Here is a 26,406-nt window from a genome sequence, read left to right on the forward strand (position 1 = left end):
TTTAGTAGATAGTGTGATAGATAAGAAAGGGATTTGAGATGAAAAAAACTAAGATAGAGGTATCTTTATATTTTTTCTTTATATATCTTTCTCTTCATTTAAACAGGACCTTGATTACAATAACGGAAATAGTTAATTTTAAAAACATAAGATAATATCCTAGTATAATTTTTCATATTTTGTATATTGTCGAACAAAAAATATCTTTTTTCATTAGCAGTGGTCCTTTCCATATTATTTCAAAGTATAATTAGTCAAACAGTCAATTACATAGGTCTACGTCACTAATACATCAGTCAGGATGTTGTCTTTATGTCTATTAGAGATAATGACGTGAATAAAAGATTTTTTCAAATGCAGCCATCATAATTATATTTTTCTGTAAAATATAGGTAACGGTGGATAGTTGCAAGACATTGATAATTCTACAACGGTTTTTGACCGAGTGCCAAAACCGAGCCAACAACGACAAGGAAAAAATAGCCGTGTCAAATGTTACGCAACGGAAATTGTGTATATCAACAATTTACGAAACAATTCTATAAAATACACTTATTATTAATTTTCCTTAAACATTTATATTATGATTCTAAAGTTACTTTATATTGAGTACGTTTAAAATTATGTCATTGCTAATATACTGGCATTTAGGATTTCCATTGCATAATTTCCTTCAGGTCTATTACATATTCTTCTATTTTAATATTACTATTCAGTATTCTATGAACGTAATATACTCGTATACCGATATATATTGTATTTCGAAAAAGGTCAGAAGTATTATATGTGATGGATAACTTACAGGAAAATTAACAAATTATAAATTAATATGCACAAACAAGAAGTTAAGTTTAACATATTTTGAAGCTAGTACTTAAAAGGCCAGAATTGTATACTACTAGTATTAACTGGTCTTTGCAATTTTAACATATTATAGAGAATCATGACGAATGAGACTACCTACTGCAATAACAAGAGCTTTTAGTTTTTTTTATTTTAACATTTGCTGACCCATGTTGAAAGGAATAGCCACTTTACTATGTGTAGTATTACTTTTTATTTCAATCAAATAAAGCTTAAAATCAGATATCAAATCTTTCAAATTTATTGATATTCTGCAGAAGCATGAAATTTCTATTACTGCACTATGAAACAAGTTGGTAAACTACTAGATGAAACCTGAAAGGTCTCGTCTAGTACCTAGTATACCATCATCATCATCATCAACGTCTCATCTAGTTTCATAGTGGTCTGATAGCATTACTGCCACGCCATCGATTAAAATATATAATAAATCTGAAATTGTTTCATAAATTCAAGAAAGAACTACATAGATGGCTAATCAGTCAGTGTTCAGGATAGCTTAATTAAAAACATTGACATGTATAATTTATAAATATTTCATTAATTTGACATACTCATATTATAAATAATGTACGTACTTAATATTGACTAACGAATAATAACCAAAATTGACATCACTGTTGTATGTCAGAAAGACAAAATGTGTGAAACTAGTTCTAAAGATCTTAAAAACCACACATATGTAAATATTCATTTCATTTCATTTCAATTAAACACATTTCTTTTGATAAAAAGAAGAAAGAATGAAAAGTCTAAGTAATAAGTAATGCTTGTGGGATCTACTACCGAGCTTTTGACAAAAACCTATTATTTTTCCCAACATTGAGCCTCACTACGAAGTATAGTCTCACTATGAGGAATGGTTGCAGTGATTAAGGTAAAGTAAATAAAGTAAGTTCTGGCGTATAAGGCACCAGGAAAACGTATGTGACTATCTTTCCTAGAATACGTCTATGATGTAAGTTACCCGACAGACATCCACCACTTAATATCTGACCCAAGTGGTATCGAATGGACTATCGAGTGGACCAAATGGTTTTAATAACAACAATACCTCTAATGATAATGCTATTACAAAATTTGACAACTTTAACTTACTCCGAAAGGAATGTACTCGTAGTTTCGAATATTAAATTGTCTAGGAATATTACTATTAGTATTTATTGTTGTAATAGAGATACATGTTAGTATTAGTGGTAATGAAAACGAAAGCAGAAATAAATCTGATTTGTACATATTATTTATTTAAATAAATTACACCTCCCTTTAAATGTAGTGTAGCATGTTACGTATACCGTTTTCAGATAGAAGAAATTATCCAAAAATTAAGTTGGTTGCGAGTCTGGATATCATTTCAGGCACTGTGTTTATTATGCGTACCTAAACAATACATACCACAGTATAACTGTGATGTTTACTTAGTTGTAACGTTAATTACCGGAATGTAGCTTAGAAAATATTTTAGTTAACATATTAGTTTTCTGTTATGTCTATCTAACATAGAATCCATGAGCATCATGTAAATTACCGACCAACCAGTTCCAAATTTACAACTTTCGCGGCAGATTTCTAGTGTAATCATCTGTTCATATGATTTTTAATAAATTTGTCATTCCATCGCATATTGAAATTGCCTTTCGTTTCTATAATTTGTGTTCAAGTTTACTTAAAATGAAAGTTGTTTCCGGATTGCACTTTCGTAGGCTTTTAAATTGATGGATCATGGACTTCAAGATGAAAACATATTGCCGTATCTGTGCTAGTAACCTCTTTGCGGAAGTCTTATTCCAGTGAAGCGACGCACAGCGAGGGCGACTGGTCGGGTGACTTTTCCGCTCAGTCGCATCTCAAGTTGGTCGACCGCGACATTGACCTGGCATACATGATCGGCCAATGCACCGGGTGTCACAGGCTCTTTGTTTATATCCTGCGAGACCTACCGTGTACCACTTGTTTGTTCTTTGTCCTCTCTAATCAGTTTCTTCGTTAGCAGTTTAAACTTATTAGCTTTTATTAGTGGTTTCGTTAATTTATATTATTTATAGTGATTGGAAGTTTATCTGAAAATTCTTTTTTTTAGATATTGTAAAGTATGATAACTGTAATTGTTAAGTATACCTACATTAGAATTATTTTTCATTGATAATCGTGTTTATAAATATTTAATATCACGAGTTCTTACTAACACTAAATAGGAGATTAATTAAAACTTAAAAAGTAATGTCCTCTATAAATTGTGTTATTGTTGCTTACCTAATAATAGATTAAGGCCATGAGATACAGCAATGTTTTTAAATGAAAATGAATGTATTTAAAAATTACTGTGGTAGTAAACCACAAAATGACAGTACTGAATATTTTATGTTAATTCTTTTAAAAAGTTATTGTGTCATTATTATGCAGATTTTGCAGTATTTTAACAGTAGACAAACGTAATGGAATTGTTTTCAAAGAATGGCAGGAGCGCTTTCGTAGGTCGTTAATGACATTCCACTCGAGTTGAGCTCACGGGGTGCGTCAGAGCGTTCGTCATGGAACACCCGATAGTAGCGTTAATAGCAAATTACAAGCTGCATTTTACGTAGACTCAGCAAGCATGGCAGTTTCCTGAAATACGGGTTTCACGGTGACGCAAAGACGGACGCCCGCGCTTTCAGTTGCGCCTGCGCTGGACCCATTTTAGGACATGACTAACGGAAATTCGATTCCTCTCTCTCTGACCCGCTCCCTCCCGTGGGACGTCACGTGAGCGTGTCTCGCTCGCACCAAAAGCTCCAAGAAATCTTTTAATAGTGTCCACGGCCGCGATCTACTTTCAACTAGCGGCGGGAAATGTATACGAGAGTTCGATTTTTGAAATACGCGCGGTTTTCAATTGATCGCGTGATCGTACCTTCGAATAGATAAAATATAAATCTTTATTTGACCAACGAAACTAGGCTCCGTTATAAAAAATTGCATTATACTTTTTGTTAATCATGGTTAACAATGTAATTTCATAACAGGGTGTAGATTGTTGGCTAAAAATAGATTAAAAATGAGCCAAGATTTATTCAGTCTGTTTAATTTAAAAATTCTGTGACACCTATTTGTAAAACGTAATGTACCTGGAAGCGTGAATGCTTCACGAATGAATATTATAGATAAAACCCATAAACTGTACACAAACGTTAGTCACGGTTGTGATAAGAGTATTGGACTGTATTTAATAGCGTTCAGCATATACATATTGATTTACGTTTGTTATTATTCATTGTTAAAGTTTACCTGTCCTTTTTAGCTAGTGTGTCAGTACTGATAAATGAACTGACCTTTTTTTGTTGCTTCTCCCAAGCCGGGTCTAGTAGACCCTCGCGTTCCCACTCCTCCTCCTGTTCCATGTACCCATCGCCGTACTCATAGTTATTTGTTATCACCCCGTTGTCCATCATCATGGTCACCGCACTGACCGTCGATTTCGATGTTCGTTCGAGCCTATGACCGCGAACTCGCGTGTGATGGTTCGCACCGCGCACTGCAACAAGCAGCCGGCCACGCGCCCGCTGCAAGAAGACTGGCGCACGAGCGCTACTCGCGGCGATAGCTGGAACTTTCGCTTCGCCCTGCGCACTGCGTTCCGTTTCACGGAATCACGTAATCAACTGTCAAATTTAAGAGCTCACTAATGCAAAGTGGTAATGTTAAGGGGATCCGTATGGAAATGGAATTACTTTCTCCAATACTATTTTAATATTTTTTTAGATGTGATTATATCTAACTGTAAGTTCTGAGAGAGAAAATGTACTGACATAAATGAACGCTGTATACAGAGGGTACTGTGATATTGTTCAATATTTGTATACTGATTATTACTTTTATCGTTAGCTGTTCTTCCTTTTATTGATATTATAATGTAACTGCGTTTTCGTTTGACTACAGAATACAGTTTGAAAATTTTGATAGAGGGCCAAAATTTGGGTTATTTTAGGAAAATTCCTGTGTTCTGGCAACACTGGTTGAATTTTGCATACATTTTGTCACAAATTTTAATCCCGTAATATATTTGTCATTTCAAGTAATGTGTTTATTTATATTTCTGATTCACTCTCTAGTAATGGAAACATCATTAACAAATTCATAGCAAATGGACGCAATGGGGGCCTAATAGTACCTATGTACTAGTGTTGCGTTCACCATGACGTCGATAGTTGATGAAGCCTCTAACTATTGTAGCGCGGTGGTTATCACCTCACCACTGAAGCGTTATGTATGATGTGATGAGGTAGTGGGTATAACGGTGAATAATTGTACTATTTATTTTACATTAGTAAGTTTATTTGGTAATGTGATGGTTATAGTAACGCGTACATACTACGCGGAGTGGGGACGTAGACTGACTTTACACTTAACTTAATGTTATTAAAGTGTAAAAAAGTGTAGGCACACTATCCTCTTAATCTTTTTAATATTATAAAAACAAAAGTTTGTGAGTATGGCTGGATATTTGTTACACTTTCACGCAAAAACTACTGAACGAATTTTGATGAATCTTTACAGGAATATAGCTAATACATCAGAATAACACATAGGCTATAAATTTCACGCGGGTGAAACCGCGGGCACAGCATGTTAGTCATAGAGTTCATTGCTGCCAATCTCTCCAGTTACGTATTGAGATATAGTCGTTAATATACATTTATTAGATAGTACGTACATTGAAGTTTTATTTTTACACTGTTTTGTAGGAGGGAAGTTATAAAGAAACAACCACAAAAATACACAAACAAATTTATTCACCACATAAAATTTCATTGGATAATAATCTTGCTCATGCAAAATAACAGTTATAATTTTATATTCTTTGAAGATCCCACATATTAACATATAGCAACATCCACAATCACAGGAAGGTAAAAATTTTGGAATAGAAAACTTATTAACATTATAGCTTGACACGTCAATTATTTGGTGTTCCTACGAATTAAACCTAAAGATACATATATGAGTATTATAGAAGCACGAAATCCTATAAGATGATCTAGGTTCTATAATAGTACATTTTCTGAAATATTCACAAAATATAATCACATTATAAATATATATATATATTCACATATTAACGGGTAACGGTGGTATAGGTAGGTATATAATATATGAAAGCTTTGAGCAAAATTACAACAAAGTAAAAGTTATAATACAAAGTTATAGAAGGTAATAATAATAACAGTCTTAATACAATACTGGAGTATCTCAAAAAATAATACAATCGGAAAATCGGAAATAGACTCTAACGTTTATATTTTAAAGTCCAATATATTTTTTATTTTTGAGTTAATGCACTATTGTATTATGGCTGTGATATATACATAGTATTTATTATATATATATATATATATATATATATATATATATAATAGGTGTATAATCTCGTTAGTACAAAACATTTACTGACAATTCAACTTGTTTTAATTTTATTTTCAGAACGTTAGATTTTATATATTTAGGCTATATATTTATATAGTAACACCTATTGATTAAAAAGTCATTTAAATAGAAAAGTCATCATATGTACACACGTAAACTCAAAAAGATACATGCAAAGTACACTCTATGTGTTACAATATGGTGCGAATGACAGGTTCTTATGTCTATTCTGATGCTATTAGCTACAACAGTCTTTATAGCGTCACCAGAACAAAATGAAATAAATGCACAGTGCACTTTAAATCTTTGGGTGGTTTTGAGGAGCGGCAGAAGGCCAACGATGTTTGACGACACGACTTTAGTCTAAGGTCTTCAATGTGGGATCTAACCTCAGTTCTGACCAGGTATCTATGCAACTCAGTGAAACTAAAGTAAATTACATAAGTATCAATGAGTCGTATACCATTACGAGAAATAATTATGAGAGAATGTTAACTATGACTATTAAATTTATATTTAGCCGAATTTAGAGAAAAATGTTATTCGTCATTGTCATTCGAACCATATTACAACGCGCGGAGTATATAAAGTCGATTAGGGCCCGGCGCACACTGACGGATTAATTTGGCAGTTTTCATTAAAATCCTGTGGCACACTGTAATATTCTTGCAACATCATATTGGCTACAAGACACATGGAAAGTGGTGTTCTTCTTCAAGACAGTGTTAAACACAGTTGATTTTTATAATTATGGAAATGACAAACAAGATGATAGGTCATGGTAACTATCGATGACATAAACGGAAGGCATGGATATTAAAAAAATATACTCTGCAGTTCATGGTATCCATTATACGTCTTGTTATATATAAGAATATAGCGATCTCCGTGCCCCGGTGGAAGACATACACGTTCGATTCCTGATCGAGTTCATTTAAGAATTAGCGAAATTATGCTTGTTTCAAGTTTGAATGTATTCAAATCTGATTTGGTTAGTTATTTATATCCTAAAGGTGCTAACTTAAAAATGTAAATTTAGAAACAATAGATTTTTTATGCTAATTTTAAAATATGCTAAAATTAATCACTGTTAAAAATTCACATCATCTGACTGATTTGATAGTTTTTATTTTTTTTAAATACTAAATTTGTCTATTGCCATATTAAATATTATCGATATAACATTAGATAATACCAAAGAAGTAAAGCGCGAGTTTGACAGAGTTATTTTTTTTATTAATAAGTTACTGGGTGACTCAAGTGTTGCACGTATTTTTATGTTTACCATATATATTTGCTTATTTGGCATCCCCATTGGAAAAAAAAAAACATTTAGCGTGCCATTTTTCTGTCCGTGAGCGTCGGCTAAAGTGATAACAATTTATTCTTATTTATTATGATAAATATCATATAAACACGGTTGAAGAAAATTACAGTTTTCAAGATTACCATAGAGCTTACCACAGTCGAATGGGTTTTAGGATATTGCAATGAAGTAAAAAAATATAGAATATATTAGGAAAATAAAAAAAAAGGTTTGTGTTGAACACAAACATAGGTTCGTGTTGACATACTATGATGATATGAAAAAGATATAAACAACATTGATCAGAAACGTTGAAAACATTCATAAACTGTATTTGTAACTATATTCTTTATTTTATTCTAGTATTTCTTTAAAATTAAAATTTGATTAAACAAAGTCAGGATAAAGAATATAACCTCAGTACTTTATGAACAAGTGAATACATAACAATAGAGGATAGTTCCATACAAAATTGTGTGAAATTAAAAAAATCAGTCTCCAATTGGAACTGAATTTCCTAACATCACACAATTTTGTTTAAGTACTTATAATGGGTAAATTACATTTTTAAAATTATAATAACAATGAAGACAAATATTATAGAATAATTGTCTATTAAAATAGATATAACTACACAGTCCATATATATTTTATATAATTTAACAAAGCACAAATTTTATATAGACAACAAGCCTATTGCCTTGTATATTATGCCTGTATACTGTATGGGGCCTTTGCAATTTTCCTACATTAACATACTTATTTTCTTTCAAAGGTTATTAAATATAGATTTATCTATTATATATATATATATGATTTGCATTTATGATTAATCTAATGAGTGAAGTCAAAAGTCATGCATTATGCAGTGTTTATGAGAGATCGGAAATTGAATTCTAAGACCGCTGATATACAGTAGATTATATATCGTCAGATTGTTCCAACAGTTACATAGAGACCAGACATTAAGATCTCCTGATATACAGGTGGTTTATCGTTAGATAATAGAAAACTGATGTTGGAATGGTTGCTACGCTTTTCTATATGTGATCTATCAATACATATATCGATGAAACATTTTAAGGAATCATTAGTTGATAAAGTAGGTGAAAATTGTTGATTGCATCTTCAATTTTGCCAAATTTTATTTATCATACCATCAGTACCTATAATTAGTTACTTTCTGGAAATAATATATTATTTTTTTTAATATACATCGTCTTATACGTCCATACGTATTCCCTTTATTCGGTTTCAACAAACTTAGTTATGCAATCGGAATTCACAGTTATGTTTTATTTAAATTAACAAAATTATAGTATATGTAGTCCAGCAAATACTTATTATAGGTATTGACCCCTAAATAAATAGTATACGAAAATAAATTATTGTTTAAATTATATGTATATGTACGAAACCTTTCGTGTGCGAGATCGATTTGTAAGTACTTTTCTTTTAATTTCCAATTACATTAAAGATGGAAGATATGATTATCAATACATATATCAATACTATTAAAGTAGGTAAGATTTTTATTTTCAGCCTTTATTAAAATATATTATTTTACTTACATGAGTAGTGTACTATTTATAACAAGAAGGTATATTTTTTTTAAGTAGGTATAATGGTAAATTGTGTACACAGAAAAAACTTAACATGTTATGTCTATGTTTGTGCTTATTTTGTGTGAATTTGATATGTAATGATTTGTTAGCTCTTTAGCTATTCTAGAGCTAGAAAGATTACATTTGTATTGAAAAATAGGTATAAGGTATATATATGGAGTATAATGACGCTTTTTTACATTTGTTAAATAAATATTTATCATTTCTCAACAAGCACTGAATTAAAATTAACTTCTCGAGTTAACTTATTACGTAAGTTAACTTATTAATATACGTTAACTTATCGAGCAAATAACATAAAATTAAATTAATGCAAATTTGGTATATTATGTTTGCACAAAAAATAGATTTTATTACATATAAATAATTAAATTATTATTACTTTTAAATACTACACAAATTATAAAACGCCTGATCATATAATGACTGCAAAAATATAGTTATGCATATCAACAAATAGAGAGACTGGTGAGAAATTATTTATGAACCACTGCTGTTTTTGTTATGTTATTTAGATTTTGTCCGTTTATAAAGAAAATCTTTAGAATAATAGGAATAATATGAGTAACTAGCATAATACAATTGTAAACGTGATATTTCGTAAGATAGAGAAATTGTGCGTGATTCTTATTAGAAATTACAAAGAATGTCTATGGTCAGTGCAAGTGATAGGGTTGACAGATTAGACAAAATTTACGATAAGAAAGAATGAAATATGAACATTGTTATGTACACATAGTTTCGCAATATTTTTTTGTGCTCTGCATTAACAAATAGGAAGTTAAGTGCTTTAATGATTTGTTGATGACATAAGTAATATTATTATAATGACATAGGTACAAAGAAGATCTTATAGCTTACGAAATATTGACTGTGACATCATATGAAGATACTTCAAGAAACGCTGTTTTTTATTGTTGTGTTATTTATTCTACAAATGAATTATCTAGCTATAAGTTTTTATAACCATTACAACTTAGTTTTAGAGATACACTGTTAGCCTAAAGTCAATAGTTAATTCATTCAAGTATATTAATATAACCTTAGGATGACTCCATTCAACAGATTATAGAATCAGTCATTTCTACGAGTCGTAGCTACTAACATAATCATCATTATATTAATATAGTACCTACAATATGAGGGAGTGCGTGTCAATATGAACGAATGAAGATTTTAAGAAACACTTACCAAATGTGGGAAATATAATGCAATTTGAAGTAACACTCAAAATCGATATTTAGTAGTATAATATAAAAGTAATTTTTTATCACATTTATTTATTTTTGTCTTTGTTTATACTTTTAAAAAATATAATTTGTAACTCTTTGTTTCAATTACTTTTTCTTATATCAATAATACTATTTTAATATTTTGTAATATTACATAGGTACACAAATTTGGCTGTTTACAAAACAACAACCGATGATGTAATCATGCTCGCTGAACAATTAGAAGTCGTCGGGTGAGCAGGTATATTAAGAATCAATAACAATAGATATGTAAGTATTTGTATCTTAATCCTGAAAATGTTATACTACACTTCACTGGCGAATCACAGGAGAAAATATTTTGTTATATATATTTTATCTTGAACAATAATTTTAAGGTAGGTTTTTCAATTGTCAGACTAAATACATAATACCTTATTTCACTTGGTACCAAAAATAGAGATGATTATGTTGAACACATCTAGTTAGATGTAAAAAATATAGGTATCAATGAACAACAACAAGGAATAGGTATCCGAGAATTGTACAAATATTTCTCGTACCCTCTACTCAAGTACATACATCTATAACAATAATACTTTAGAAGGCGTTAACATACCACATTATAAGAAGGATCCAGCCCAAACACTCTCGTAATCTATCTAATACACTGATTATCCTCACAGCTCCAAGTTTATATACCATAGTCGAAGCTTTCGAATTCAGAGAATCTCGAGTCTTGTTTTTGCAGCAGCCGCTGTTGGCAGGCTTCTATGTCGCTATCCTGAATCCTGTACATGCCCGAGTTCGCCTGGTACATCAGTGTCTCCAGTATCCTTTCGTTCTTGATAGCTTTCGACGGGAGAACCACTTTTATCAATTCTTGCGGTGTGATCCTATACAGTTTCAGATCCCTAGCTAACCTCTCCATAATGCATTTAAATTCATTTTTGGCATCAGTCTTATTTGCGGACTTTGATTTGATCTTGTTTCTGGCCCAACCGAGCATCGCTTCGAACTTCCTCACTTCGGGTACCTCAAGATTCCGGCACATGATCATTTGCACCATGGATTCCGAGAGGTTGAGGAACTCCGGAGTTTGGAAGAGCGCGTACGCTCGCTGCTCGATGAAGGCCAGAATCATGTTCACCAATTCCGAGGCTGACGTGTACCGCCAGTAATAATTTTCTAATGATATGAGCATCGTGCATACCTGAAACATGCAGATTTTCCATTATGAGTGTCCAAATAGTTTTATTATAAATTATCTTCATAGAGAAAGTTTTTAGAAAACTTATGGATGCTGTATATATAAAAATACGACATAGAAAGTGTAAGTTCATTCTTGTCTGAAGATATTTTATTTAAACCCTTCTTGAAGAAGCTTTATGTAATATGCATTTAAACCTTTAGATACTTTATGTTCTTCATAGTTATTATTGTCAAAATCTAAAATATTTATGTCTAAAGGACTTGTGAACATATATTTCTTTACTATATTTAACCTTACCATCCAGTTTTGCTGGTTACTTCAGTTTAGAAGATTTGTTTTAACTAATCATATATCAAATTGGTACTTACAACATCTATCCTAAGGAATTGCTTGGCGTGGTGGAAGCAAGCTTGGAGTAGTTCGGGTAAGTCGTAATGTTCCGCGGCGCATATAAGGCCAGGTATCGAAGCACACGTGAGTGGACAGCTACCAGTGTGCAGGTAGTCCAGTAGTATCCGGAATGTCTCTGGGTCGAATTCTATTATTGAAAACTGCAATGCGAAAATTGAATATAAATATATTATATATCTGGTAACACCAGAACCAAATGAGTTCCACTAATGCGCAGGCTGCCTTAACATTCTACCATTTTTATTATACCTACTCTGTATGCCCTATTTTTAAGTCAAAGTCAAATCAAAATTGTTTATTTATATTATCGGCTATTAGAACTTTATTGTTAAATTTACATCTGGTCCTTGTAGGTAGAAGACAGAACTAGAATTTTGAATTTGATATGATAGTGAAATTTGTGTCTTCCACGTCTACGTCTGAAATCTCTGTTGATACGAAACAGACAGACAGACAAAAATTTTCATGTCATGGATGTCTATGGTTGTTATTTATAGCGAACACTTCTAATAACTCTTAGAGAAATATAATTATTTTATTATAATAACAAGATTACCTCAGTCTGTGCAAGTTTGGCACGGTCGACTTTCTGCGCATCCGCGCATACTGACAGTCTCGGTACTGCTAATGCAGCATTTTTGTCTTTGTCTTTATCTTTTCCTTCTTTATCTAAAAAATACAATTACGTAAAGGATCAAATTTTTCATCAAGTTTTGGTACCTGATATAAAAATTATAAGTAATTCATTAGTCCCATTTTGACGTGACGACCTCGGTGGTCTTGTGGTCTAGCACACCGATTTACGATCGATGGTCGCGGGTTCGATTCCTCGCACGCCACACACATTTGTATTCATGAGTATGATTGTTTGTATCGGTCTGGGTGTTTTCTATGTATAATATGTATGTATTTAAAAAAAAAATCTATGTATATGTATCATTCATCTGTGCCCATAACACAAGCTTTAGCTAGCTTAACTTGGGTCTAGATGGCGCTGTGAATTGACCTGAGATTATTATTATTATTTTTAATAAACTGTTGGAAAAATCAAATGATACTTATTATTTACCCCATATGTTTGCTAAATATAATAATATTAAAAATATATAATAAAATGAAATATTTGTATTGTTAGGCTATACTGCCTTCTTTGATTCATATATTTTTGTATGGAGCACAATGCATTACTTTAAGCCATTTAGTCTAATATTCTCGCTACAGATTTATTTATTAACGACCTCGGTCATCTAGCATTTAGCATACCGCCTTCCGATGATCACGCGTTAGATTCCCTGTCCGTTATAAACATTTGTAGTCATGAGTTTTGAATGATTTCTATGTATATTATTTATGAATCTACAGAAAATGTTACTGAAATATTTGTATCAATTGTCTAGAACCCATAACACAAGCAGTGATTAGATTAGGACCAGAACGTGCTGTATGATTTGTCTACGTTTATTTACAATGAAGTCTTCCAAGAATTCTTAGAGAATAATAGTAATTTTGTAATTTTATTTAGTAACAACACTTTTTATACACCAATTTTTTTGAGAGAGAGAAATAATCTTTATTCAAATATACTTAATAATAGCACTTTTCAATAGTCATATTTTTATATTCTACCACACAAACGGAACGCACATTCATCACAAAAAGAATGAGCAAGAAACTTGCGTGTTGCTCTTTTAAATAAATGTTGTTTAAGTAAATGTACTATACATTAACAAGGATAAGTTGAAATTGATTTATGTAAATATACAGGTGTATATCTCTAATTCTCATCAACTCACTAGAACAGTCTTGTGAGCTGGCCCATTTCTTCTTGTCATCAGCGTTGAGCTGCGAGTGTTGTTTACGTATAGAGCGACCCCAGCCCGCCGTTAACGTGCCGAGTCGGGAGAAAGCGCGTTTGACCATCGGCGAACTAGGCACGCTTTTAGGTCTGAAAAGTAATATGTAATGAAATGTATTTAAGTCAATCAGAGAGATGTAAGAAGTAATTGAAATTTTAAACCAATGTATTGAAGAATCACCTAGGGTAACGTAGCAATTAAAGTTGTGTAATCTAATATATGTAACTAAAAGTTCGTCCCAAATGGCTTGACTAATTTCTATGGAATTTTGTTTGTATATTCAGTAGGTTTGAGAACAGGACGTAAACAATTTTTGACCCTAATTGATAATGTTGGTCAATCCAAGTTTTTTTTACAGGAATATTTATTTAAAATTTTTAATATTCGACATTAAAAAATACGTATATTGAAACTATACATTTGCTTTCCATTCTACCAGGCGCCCAGATATTATATATTGAATAATAATAATTTATTGCACAACTCAATCTAAATATAAGAAGATCAGAGTTTGTCAATAAAGAACTCTGACGGTCAGGGAACATTAAAATTATAAAGCTTTAGTTGTGACTAAAGCTTTATAATTTTAATGTTAATGGTTGCTTTTCGGTTTATATGTAAGTAAAACTAGAGCAAGCTTAAAAAGGACATTTAAATAGAAAATTGTAAAATGGACAACAGAAGAAGCTATCATAAATAATAACCTTGGAGACTCGATGTCGGGGACTTGTAGAAAGTTGCTGCTCTTTTGTCTTGCAGGTGTGGGGGAAAGGAGAGTGGGTGCTGGCCGCGCTAGCAGCTCGGCTACTGGTACTTGTGGTGATCCAAACCCAGTCTGAATGCCGTACAACATTTCTTGAAACACTCTGAAATAAATTTATGTAATTTATTTTAAAATAGAGGATTTACAAAATTCGGTTTTACATACGTATGCTTAAAATGCCTAAAGGGGAAAAAATTTATAAATAATGAATCTTCTAAATAGGATATGTATAAGATATGATATATAAAAGAGTCAAATATGTAGTTAAAGGCATTATAATACAACTTCTTGAAAGTGTTGTTATATATTCTAAACAAGCTAGTTGCTATATTCGAATTCAAGGGCTTAAACACTTTTACACAAAGAGGACGCTTCTTAAAATAATTAAATTTGTAAAATAAAACTTTTCAAACCTAATTAACTTAAAGTTACATTGACAACCTCGTTTTAATTACAAGTTTCTTAAAAGGACAAGTTAAAAACTGTTACATTTTGTTTTCATCATAAGTACAAAATTGACGCACTCATTTTTATTGTGTATTAGTTACGAAGATCGAAGCAAAGAAAAGATAAAGTAATTTAAAGTAGGAGTATATTTAATTATTTTTTTATTTTAATATTCCTTAATCAGGTCAGTAAAGAAGAAACTCCGGTCATCTTATAAAGTCATCCAAACAAATTATCATAACAATATCAAGATATTACCTGCTTCTTACGCCTAATATCGCTCGTACTCCAATGAACTTAGTCTTCTGTTTAGACTGTCCTACTAGGAACACAACGTCGAACATTTGTGCGTTTTGCGCTGCATTTGGCTCGTTATTTAAGAAAACACGCGTAAAGTCTTTAGCAAGTTGGTCGTAGTCCTCGAACTGATCTCTAACAGAGTCCAACAGAGGGGACGATGGTCGCATGTGGCCTATTGGACGCCATGAACCTGATACAAATGTTAGCATTTTAGACATGACAAAAAAGAAACGACTGTAAATCTTGGATGCGTTTCAATATCTTTCACCAAGGCTTGGACTTCGCTAAAAGTCTTTCGCGTGAATATTTCGATCGCACTTTTTCCCGTCTACAAGCATGAGTTGTAAGTTGTGTACCGATTATTAAGTATGTATTTACAAAAAAAACTTATTTATATCATTTGTTTAGTATCCTTAATAGAAGTTCTGCTGAGTTTCGGACTAGATGGCGTTGTGTGAAATGTCTATCGTTGGCTAGAGTGCCAGAGATTTCGGTAATTACATTTTGTTACTTTGCTATAGAAGAATAATATAATACCTCTTCTGTAGGGCTTGGGTATCTGTCCCGTTTCGGCATGGTTTTGTAAATTGGCCACTATATCTTCTAGCATTTGACTGCGGGTTCTTTCCTGCATTCTAGCAAATTTAGGCGCTGAATACGAAGCTCTCTCTCCATTAACTATCTTGGTAAGAAGCCATTCTCTAAAAAAATATAAATATTCTAATGTTTTAAAACTTATAAAATATTAGAAAGTATAAATTGCGTGTGCCACTTTTTCTACAATTAAATGGTATTACATTTTTTTTATGGCATGTAATGTCGAACCTCCATGCTTTAGTGAACACACTGGTAATTATTTTATATTAATTACTTACCTGAACATGGGTCCTTTGTCAAAAACACTTTGCTCCCATAAATAGGGCTTGTAGGCACCAACTTCATCTCGCGTGACAACCGACACCTCGTACCTAGTTGGTCTTCGTTTTATTTTAGCCGATACCCTAACTGTAAATGAATATTAAAAAGTAATTTAAAATATCTATAGGTATATATATTCATTTTATAAACTATCATTAATAACCACAGTATCAATAGTTAAATCACATAAATCATGACTGTGATCATCCCAGATGAAGCAATGAGAACTTATAGTAAAGGCAACATTTGATATGACCATATTTCGCTGGCTATATTTGAATTTATCGTGACAAGGGCAGCCATATTTCGGATTGATTACTTATTTTAGGTATGCTTCTTATGGTATATGGTATAATATAAATGGACACACAAATCTCTTTGGTCTCGGCCAGATTTGAACACATGTCTTTTTAGCGTAAGTCTGAGTAGTAACGACTCTACAAGGACGCTGTAAAAAGTAGATAACTAAGAAATAATGACATAAGAACAATCGTCGATAAGTTAGAGCGAAATATCGACCAATTAAGTATTTAAGTCGAAATTGTAAACGGTATAAGTTTCCTATTTCGCTACGACGCGCTCAAATATAGGCTAAGACTTTATGTCAGTCAAAAAATCATAACAATAATCAACGAGTAATTTTTGACTTACCTAATATAAATGTATGTAAAAAATGGCTTTTGATACAGGCTGGAGAGAATGCGGTATTATCAGCTTCTAAAAACACCACGCACACTATATCGTTCCCTATATGTCGTTTCCTCTGTAGCTTTTGTGGATCATGTCTTTCATAAGGCAAGAGTGTTGATACGTGAAACATGATCTCTATACCTCTCCAATTGGTATATACTGAATAGAGACCTGTCAGATCATGTACCGTGTCGAGACCTCCTTTGTATTTATCGAAACCTGTAATGATACATAATTTAATTTACGATACGTATTAATATTTATGTTGGTGTAGGTAACGTTTGATTTCATTTACGATGCTAATTTAATTTCTTGAATCCTTATATAAATTTCCGTCAATTTCGCATTTCTTGTTATTGGCTTTAATTATATAAATTGCCTGCTTAGTATGGCAAAGAGATTAAGCATCTCAATAAAATATTCAGTCGATTGATTATGTTTACGAGAAATAGCTAAATATTAAAATGATGTATTAACCTTTTTGAGTTTAAAAAAGTGGGTACTAAATATTTTAATACTAGTATTAAAATGGCATAATAAAATATGTTGATTAATAATCGTACTAATATTATAAACGTGAAAGTTTATGAGTATGGAGGGATAGATGGATAGATGGATGTTTGTTACTCTTTTAAGCGAAAACTACTGAAAGAATATTAATGAAACTTTACAGTAATTATATAATTATAGCTTATACATTAGAACAAATATAACGAATATAGGCTATAAATTTCATGCGAGTGAAACCGTGGGCATACCTAGTAATATCATAAATGCGATTCTTTAAGGACATACGTTTGTTATTTTTTCTTGACAAAACGACAGGATCCATTCGATAGATAATATTTTAGATTAACACAAAGTACCTACACTTTTTACCCGAAGTCACGTGAAGAACGACATGGAATACAGCTAGTTACAAATTGGATTAAAAATAACAATTATTTTGTGTAAGAAATAACGCTTTACCTTTAAGTCGAACTTTATCCCCTAACACTTGTAGAAATTCATCGAACATCGGTGAGTTCTCATTATTGTCCAGAATTTCTTCTTCTGTGTACTGACTCTCCTTGACGTAGATGACTCCGACTTTTAATTCTGATTTTATGAACACCTGCAAAATAAATGTGTCACTAAGATTGTGGTCCAATCATTATAATATTTTTTATCTATTTTTACATATCCATAATGATTTAATTACTAGGTACAAAAGCGTACCATCTTAATTCCAAGAAATGATACAGCATGTACCACCGTCATATCAAATTTACGAGATGGCCATGTTGCTGCTCATGTATAAACCTAGGCCACAGTAAATAATAATAAAATATTTTATTGACACCAATTTAAGTACAGTTACCACATTCCATTGGCTAGACCGTCAGATTTATTGACAATCAAATCAAAAATTTAAACTAATTAAACATTGACTGCCTCGGTGGTCTAGCAGTTTAGCACACCGCTTTACTTCCGATGGTTGCCGGTTCGATTTCTCGCACGATGGAAATATTTGAATTAATGATTATGATTGTTTGTATCGGTCTGGGTGTTAGTTAATTGTTATTGCCTAGTACCCATAACAGAAGCTCTGCTTACCGTGTGACTAGATGGCGCTGTGTAAATTGTCCAGGTTATTTATTTCTCCCTTACTTACATTGATAAATATTAAATGCCAAAAACAGGTTTCTTTACTTTGAATGCACTTCAAAAAGAAGAGTAAATATTTAATATTAGATACATTCGTTATTCATAAACATGCAGTTGTTTACCCGCACTCTACTCTTTTGGGTTTATTGAGCCCCTCTTAAAGGTCTAAATAAGGGTTGGAATTTCATACGGAAGTTCCCGTCATTAGTTAAAATTGAGAAATTAATCAAAGCATCAGGTGCTTCAGTCTTTCTGAAAATTCATCGCCTAAAGGTATAAAATATTGGATAGCCTAATATACATTTACTACAGTCGTTAATAAATTTATCTAAAATTTATGTATTTAGAATTTTGTTTTTAATATTTTTATTCCTAAATATTAAAGCTTAGTTTTTACCTTACGTAATCTGACTTTACAATAATTATACCACATACCTACATTTTAATATTTAAACTATTCATATATATTATTATACTATGTATATATCTTTGTTATTTATAATGTTATTTATAATTCTGTTTTGCCTATTGATCCTGCAAGAATATAAGAACGAAGAATTTATTTGTAGTTATTTGTAATACCATATTCGTTGGTACAATAACGTACAGAACCAATGTTTCATATTTCGTAATTGGAACTCCCTATTAAGGTACAAAACATTATGGGATTATACGTCACATTCTCTAGTCCCTTACCCATTATATTTGCTGTTATGGGGAGGCGGATTTGTTCGTTATCATACAAAGAACATAATTATTTATTGAACCTTTCTGTTACTTGTAGCCTACAAGTTTAACTTCCGGAATAATTAAAATAAATGGACATATAAATTAATTCTTTAAAGCGTAAATTGCGGAAATACTATTCCAGCATGTAAGTTTTCTATTATGTAGAATAGATTTTTTTTTTATTTTTGCGTGACTCAATATTTATTTATTTGTACATCTTTTCTACGTTATAGTATTATATTATAGTTGCCAGAATTTGTGTGTTTTTTTTTGTTACGTTCTATCTGCTGTTGCTATTTCATTGTCAGACTCTTAAGAATGTTATATGATATGTATATAGTATATTTAGGTATGTATTTTATTCATATTTATATATAGCTTTATATATATGGTATGTTTTTGTATATGTATGTTTACATGTACTAAATTTTAGTAAATATATATTATTTATGACCATTTATGATTACATTTGCACCGCCTACTATTTCTCTGCACAACCTGTGGTGGACTGGTAGAAAATGCCATAAGGCGTTAAGTTCGCCATATGTACTTTTACCTTGGTATTTTGTGCATTGAAGTTATATAAATAAAATAAACTGTGGTTATTTTACACCGTGTAATTTAGTTTCAAACTAAACATGGTTTATAAGTTTTTCTAGTATATTTAGACGTAATTAAATATAAAACAATGTGTATATTCAATGTGTACAATCCTATTAATATATTTAACATACTTATTATTTAATGAATATAAATGTGTATTATTCAACAACAACAAACAATCCCCAATACGGTTGGTCACCGTGGGGAGATAGAGCGAACCCCCAAAAGTTTAAAGTAAATGGGTATTAAGACTAAAATCATAAAGAGAAAATAATATAGACTTTACACTTGAATATATATATATATATATTTATAACCAGCTTAACATTGAGTAACATGAAGTATATATACAATTTAACTAAAATTAGATAACTCTACCGGCGGGTCGATAGTCCACAATATAGTTTCCGGAAATAGATACACAGTATGAGTGTACTGGTATATTGAATATGACAGCGCGGCCGCGGAATTAAATTGGCAAAGTGGAATGTCGTGTCAGTAATCCTCTTAAGTTAGACAGGTGACGAGCTATTTCAAGAATGAAATTGTTGTTCATTATAATAATAACAACCCCGGATAAGTCACACAACGCCATCTAGTATCAAGCTGAATAGAGCTTATGTTATACCCATAACTAAACAACTAATAGAAATCTTCAAATACAGCGCTTTTTGTAAATACATATATCCTTAGAAAGCATCTAGAGCGATACAGAAATAATACTCTTGAATATAAATGTTTGTACCATGTCCGGAATCGAACCCGTGACTATCGTGACTAAAAGAAAGCGGTGTGCTTAGCCGCTAGACAGAAGCTATCTTCATTGTAGCTAGATAATTATTTTTTCTGTTCTAGTCCTCAGGTCCTAAGGGACAGTTTGTATTAAGTCGTCTTCATGGGTATCTGTGTATCACCTAATTTTGTCACTATGTAGCTTGTTTATTTTACGTAACTGTAATAGCAAACAAGCTAATGACCTACTTGCAAAATGCTTGGTAAATGGCAACCATTGCCTCTATCATATACATGAACAGCAGCACCGACTTCACGTTATCATGTGACAATGACATCATTCGTTTGCATTCTAGAAGACTAAGATGTCATGTCTTTGAATACGATCGATCAAATATGTGAGACACATTACAAGGAGGTATAAAATAATATAGTTCTCAGGAAAAGCGATATATGAGAAATGCCACTAGCGAATTCTATAATGCAAACTTTCTGTAAATTAGTCTTATATATTAGCGTTATCATTCGCCATTTCAATTTCATAAAAAAATGGGAATAATGTAGATTATTTATTCAGTTATAGGCTCAGTAACTTGGTTAGCGAGTTAGTTGGAAAACAAAATAACAGTAGACTGACATTTGGCCTGATGAGAAGTCAGTTTATGGGCCTCCTGCTAATAAAAGAGACATAAAGTACTGTACGTACGTATCTTTCGGTGACCCAGTAATATGTTTTATATCTGTACGTAGTTCTATGTCCTTTCTATGTATTCTTTGTTTCGTAATTGGTTTCCGGTTACGCGTCTTCTATATTTTCTTTTACAAGTATAATATGCGACCTAAGTTAAATATATTAAACGTTCGTGTGCATTATCTTAAAGTATGATAAAATACTGTAAACTGTATACTGCCTGCTACATAAGAATAAGGATCATTACGGTTAATATCGCTTATGGAATTTGGTTGCTATTTTCATTAAACAGACAAATAATAGAGCGCACCTTCATTTATTTGCTAAAACATTGAAAATGACTAGATAGTTCTATATATATCGAAGGTCGAACAGAGCAGAACTTGGAAACTATAGATGGAATCCAATATCGCTGGTTTTGTGTAAAATGTTTCAAATTATTATATTGATCTGATGTTTGAAAATTACTATAGATGATTGCTCCGCATACAACAATATTTACACTATGAAACAGATTTAATTTAAATTTTCAGTTACATAGTTTGCAGTATAAATTAAATATTTTCTCTAGACTAATATTACGTTTAAATCCATTTCTCATATTAACTACAACATTTTTCAAATCAATTTTAATAACGCCACTGTCCTATCTCCTTTCTTGAAATGGACAAAATAGTGTGTAAGAAAAGGAATAACAGTTCAAATAAGACATATGTGTATTCGTAAGATATTTGGCGTGTTCATGAATAAGACAGAAAAAAAAATTATAAGTAACCTATGACACTGGTATAATTCTAAGTATAATAATATGGTATAATACAAAGATGTCAGTAAAAAGTAGAGTAAAGTAGTGGTGTAGAGTAGTAACTCTACATCGCAACTTTTTAACATATTTTTAATATATTTTCAAATACTTTTACCTATATGAAACATAGCCCTACTCACACGTTGGTAATATTGGTAACATTCTATAAGTTAAACAAATTTAAATAATAGTGTAATATTTTTAGAGTAATTTCACTTCATATAATTTACATATGTAACAGAAATAAATGTTTTCTTCATTTTGAAGTTAACAGATAAATACGAGACAGTGGATAATATTATGAGAATAATACAACCTTGCCTGTCTCAATTTGAGTTGGGTTGAATACACTCACTACGTGGATACCGAGATATATATTACATTCACTCACGAACAATGGACATGCAGTGCAGAGTCGGGGTACATTTATATGAATATATATTACTATATTGAATCAATACTGTATCTCAGGTAACTCTTGACACTGTACAGAATACATTTCTGTCAGGGAAAAGGAAGTAGTAAAAATAATTACCGTACGTAATAGAACAAATAAGGATAATTAATATTGATTACAAATCTGAAATTAATCTTGAATGTTACCCCAAACGTAGAACATGAGTCATTGTGATCTAAATTAAAAAAAGAAACACTTGTCAACACATTGTTGAAAACATGTGGTCTAGTTATCTGGAAACCTAAAAGCTGTTTTTTTGGTATTTTGGAGATATCCAAACGTACGAATTAAATTATTGTTCTTGGTATCTAAAACATGGACCGCCAAAACCGATGAATAGCGCTAGTTCAAAATATTTGCTTAAAACACTCCTGTTTTATGCTGTTTTTTGACGTAATGCATTTACTCGCATCACAAACTTTTCACAAGGGTCGAAGAATGGAAGAATAGGGTGATAAGCCGAGTTGGGTAAGTGCCGCAACACGACGGGATGGAAATATGAATCTTTGCAAATGGATTTCGGAGTGGGATCGTGTTCTCCCTTCATAATGCTGAAAGGGACCCACAGTCAAGGTTCAAGTATCAAAATCCGTCGTGTTTAATACTTGCGGGCTTAATTAAGTATAAGTAGTAGGAGTCAGTTAATAAGATAAGTTTTCTATTTAAGGTCCGTTTGCAATCAATATTCGTAACGACTAACAAAAATAAATTAAGTTAATTTTCCATCATTAATGAAATTCCTATATTTTCTCATAATTGGGTCTTCTAAGTATCTGTGTCGGTTGGTATTCGTAATTGTGTATGTGCTCAGCAGACGACACCGCGTATGGATGCTCAGTAGGCGTTATAGAATCGGTATCTCGAAACGTGAATTTTTAATTACTTATGTTATAACAAACTCATTATTAATTTATTTAACTATTAAATATTTTTTATTAAAGAATTTTAATATCAAACAACAATCTATATGTGCTAGGAACTAAAAACGGCCACCTAGTCTGTGTTTTTGTGATAATCTCAAAAACTGATTTTATTTCGATTTTTATCCATTATCACAGTGATTGATATTATAATTGCAGCAAAACCGAGGCGAGTCTCTCTAGTAGAAATTAAATCATTACTTATTCGAATAAAAAGTAGGCCTTTCTATATTCTATGGCATTTTTTTATATATTTATGCAGGTCAGTAGAAAGAGATCACATTTTAGAATATGCTACATAAAACTCTTTTACTCAATAATGGATAAATTATAATACTAACGAAATCTGACAGGTTTTCATCCATAAATAATATTGAACAAAACTAAAGCCGAAATAGTGGTCCATTTTTTTTTGTCAAATCATTCGAGTCACAACGAATTACTATTGTGCATGTTACTTGTCATATGATGTTATTGCGAGTAAGTACCGGAAAATGTTATATTTGGTTTTCAATCTGGGAAAGTGTCTGTGTTGGAGTTCTTTGAAGCGAAATGGATTGAATGAAATATACAGTTTATTTGTTAGAGTTTCCTCTAACCGTCTTGTTTCCTTTACACTTCGTTAGTTTCAAAGTTAAGTGTTTCAAATGTATAATAAACCCTTATTAATGAAAACCTTTTTAACAGTATACGATTTCCTTTGAAATGTATACAGTTTTCTTAGAGTTTACTATATGGTAATGTATGTAGAGATGTCTATCATAACGATATAAGATTTAAGCTGCACAACTAGCATAGCGTTGAATAATAAAACGACTTCAGAAAAATAGACATGATGAAAATAAAAAGACTTTATTTTAGTCCACCAACTAATGAAACTCTAAAAACGAATTATATACAGACGGACTTTATTTCATAAAACAATTTGTTTTTTACATTATCTCGAAAACAATTGTAGTCAACAGTAAAGGTATTTATTTTTAGATGCAAGCTCACTGTATTCATGTAAACCGACATTTCAGTAAATCCCAAATGTAAAGGGAACTGCTACGTTCTGACTTAATATCGTGCTTCTATATACCCGTGGCTAATGAAAATTGACAGCGTACTGGATCGCACGAATTTGCCTGGAAGAGTGAAACGTATGTCGGGAACTCTGAAACGTTTTAGTGCGCGCATTAAAAATTCATTTTCCAGCCTGAGCTAAAGTGCGATTCAGTGAACTATTAGCGGTTTTTAGATTTGTTCATTTCCCATTAACAATTATTTTTACATACATTTTAATATAGTATAGAACAGTCGGCAAAATATTTTTAAAAATGGTTTTTCACGAATGGAATTGTTTACTGGTTTTGTTCACATATGATTTTTTCACTTTCGCCTGCTTGAACTCAGTATAAGAGAGAATAGACTCTTGATTCACCTTGAAGACTGCAATATATACTTATGTGTAAACTAAGTCTGTTTAAATGTGCAATTTCTTTATTTATTTTTATACATATTACAGTAATTTACATATATTACAAATTCTACGTGAAAGCATAATATTATCAAGATGATTAAAAAAAATGCACAGTACATAGATTGGTAAAAGAAACGACGCATTATTCAAAATTTTTACATTTTATAAAGTGGCTAAAAAGTTTTGATAGGTAGGTACAGATATCATCTTGTTACAAAGTGAAACTCACTGGAAATGAAAATTATCTTACCTCAAAGTTAGATAATTTTCGTGTGTTGTTTCTAAGTTATCCATCTGAAGTGGAAGATGAGGTAAAAGTTAATAATATCACGACTCGGTGTCCATTAACTAATGTTATAATTCATTCTCATTACTTTGTGATTTTGTGAAGAACGAAGTTTTGTGTGGGAGTAGTTCGGTATCCAACTTGTCATTAGTCCATTACCGTGATTAGTGGGGCTATGAGAGACAAGGAGAGGTATAGCCTCCCCACACAGTGGGAGTCAAACGGAGTACCCCGCGAAGCGACTAACAGAACTCATTAATGTTTCAAGAATGTAAGCGGCGTGTCGTATATTCCTAATTGGAAACTCAAAAAACAATCGCTGTGAAAAGGAGAAGATTTTTACTGCTAATTTGCTTGCGATGCAAAGTGCTATTTGAGTAACACGAATGTACCTAGTTTTAATTCAGATTCTGTGCACGACGGATCTTTTTTATATGAGCTACGTTTATTTACCTCTTGTCTATTACTTTTTATATTAAAAAATATGGTCCTTTTATCCGTAAATCTTGTCTTGCTTTTCTTTTACTATTTACTCCTAATTTTAATATGAAGAAATATGTTTGAACAATAATATAAACAAGTATTACGTACCTGGTCAAGTTTTAGCAGTTCTTCAGGTGTATCAGGTAGCTGGCCCAACATTAATGGCGGGTTGATGTTCACCTCTTTGCCTAGTGATCTAACGACTTCCTCACGATTGTATCGGTCGGCGAATACACACGAAGCTGGTATCAGGCCATGTACCGTATAGCTGATAGCTCGGACCAGGATTCTGTAACAGGAAAAAAGTATTAAGATCTTGTTTTCCGGCAAATAAAACGTCAAATAAAAAGCATATAAAAAAAATCTCTTAAGAATCATTTAAAATTTAAAATAATAGATAATATATCTATTATATATAGTTGAATTGAGAATCTACACATTTTTGAACTTGGTTGAAAACAGTATTCATTTTATTCACATACACATGTACGAGAATTAGCACTAACATTTTTATCACGTCTCTTGCATATCTATTCTAATTCCATCGTCGCTTGCTGCACTTATCTATTTTATATAAGAACACT

General features: G+C 31.7%; 2 protein-coding genes across 3 annotated transcripts in view; both read right to left on the reverse strand.

Annotated features, from left to right (window-relative positions):
- The window catches only part of LOC131855668 (alpha-actinin, sarcomeric), a 41,068-nt gene extending 36,632 nt beyond the window's left edge, over positions 1-4,436 (reverse strand). Inside the window, exon 1 of one of the 2 annotated variants that reach the window (XM_059206968.1) lies at positions 4,176-4,436. In XM_059206968.1, the coding sequence (XP_059062951.1) occupies positions 4,176-4,298 (123 nt within the window). In that variant the 5' untranslated portion in view covers positions 4,299-4,436. The remainder of the gene's footprint in view (positions 1-4,175) is intronic. The other variant, XM_059206967.1, reaches the window with a different exon arrangement.
- A 6,667-nt stretch (positions 4,437-11,103) lies between these two features.
- Positions 11,104-26,406, reverse strand: part of LOC131855610 (uncharacterized) — a 79,370-nt gene continuing 64,067 nt past the window's right edge. The window contains exons 8-18 of the mRNA XM_059206896.1: positions 25,931-26,111; positions 17,977-18,121; positions 16,969-17,226; positions 16,275-16,404; positions 15,937-16,100; positions 15,358-15,589; positions 14,594-14,755; positions 13,827-13,978; positions 12,590-12,702; positions 11,991-12,173; positions 11,104-11,622 (exon numbers count right to left, since the gene is read on the reverse strand). Of these exons, the coding sequence (XP_059062879.1) occupies positions 11,104-11,622; positions 11,991-12,173; positions 12,590-12,702; positions 13,827-13,978; positions 14,594-14,755; positions 15,358-15,589; positions 15,937-16,100; positions 16,275-16,404; positions 16,969-17,226; positions 17,977-18,121; positions 25,931-26,111 (2,239 nt within the window). The remainder of the gene's footprint in view (positions 11,623-11,990; positions 12,174-12,589; positions 12,703-13,826; positions 13,979-14,593; positions 14,756-15,357; positions 15,590-15,936; positions 16,101-16,274; positions 16,405-16,968; positions 17,227-17,976; positions 18,122-25,930; positions 26,112-26,406) is intronic.

This window comes from Achroia grisella, unplaced genomic scaffold, assembly GCF_030625045.1.
Source record: "Achroia grisella isolate CSIRO2021 unplaced genomic scaffold, CSIRO_AGI_Agris_v1 utg146, whole genome shotgun sequence".
Taxonomy (NCBI): domain Eukaryota; kingdom Metazoa; phylum Arthropoda; class Insecta; order Lepidoptera; family Pyralidae; genus Achroia; species Achroia grisella.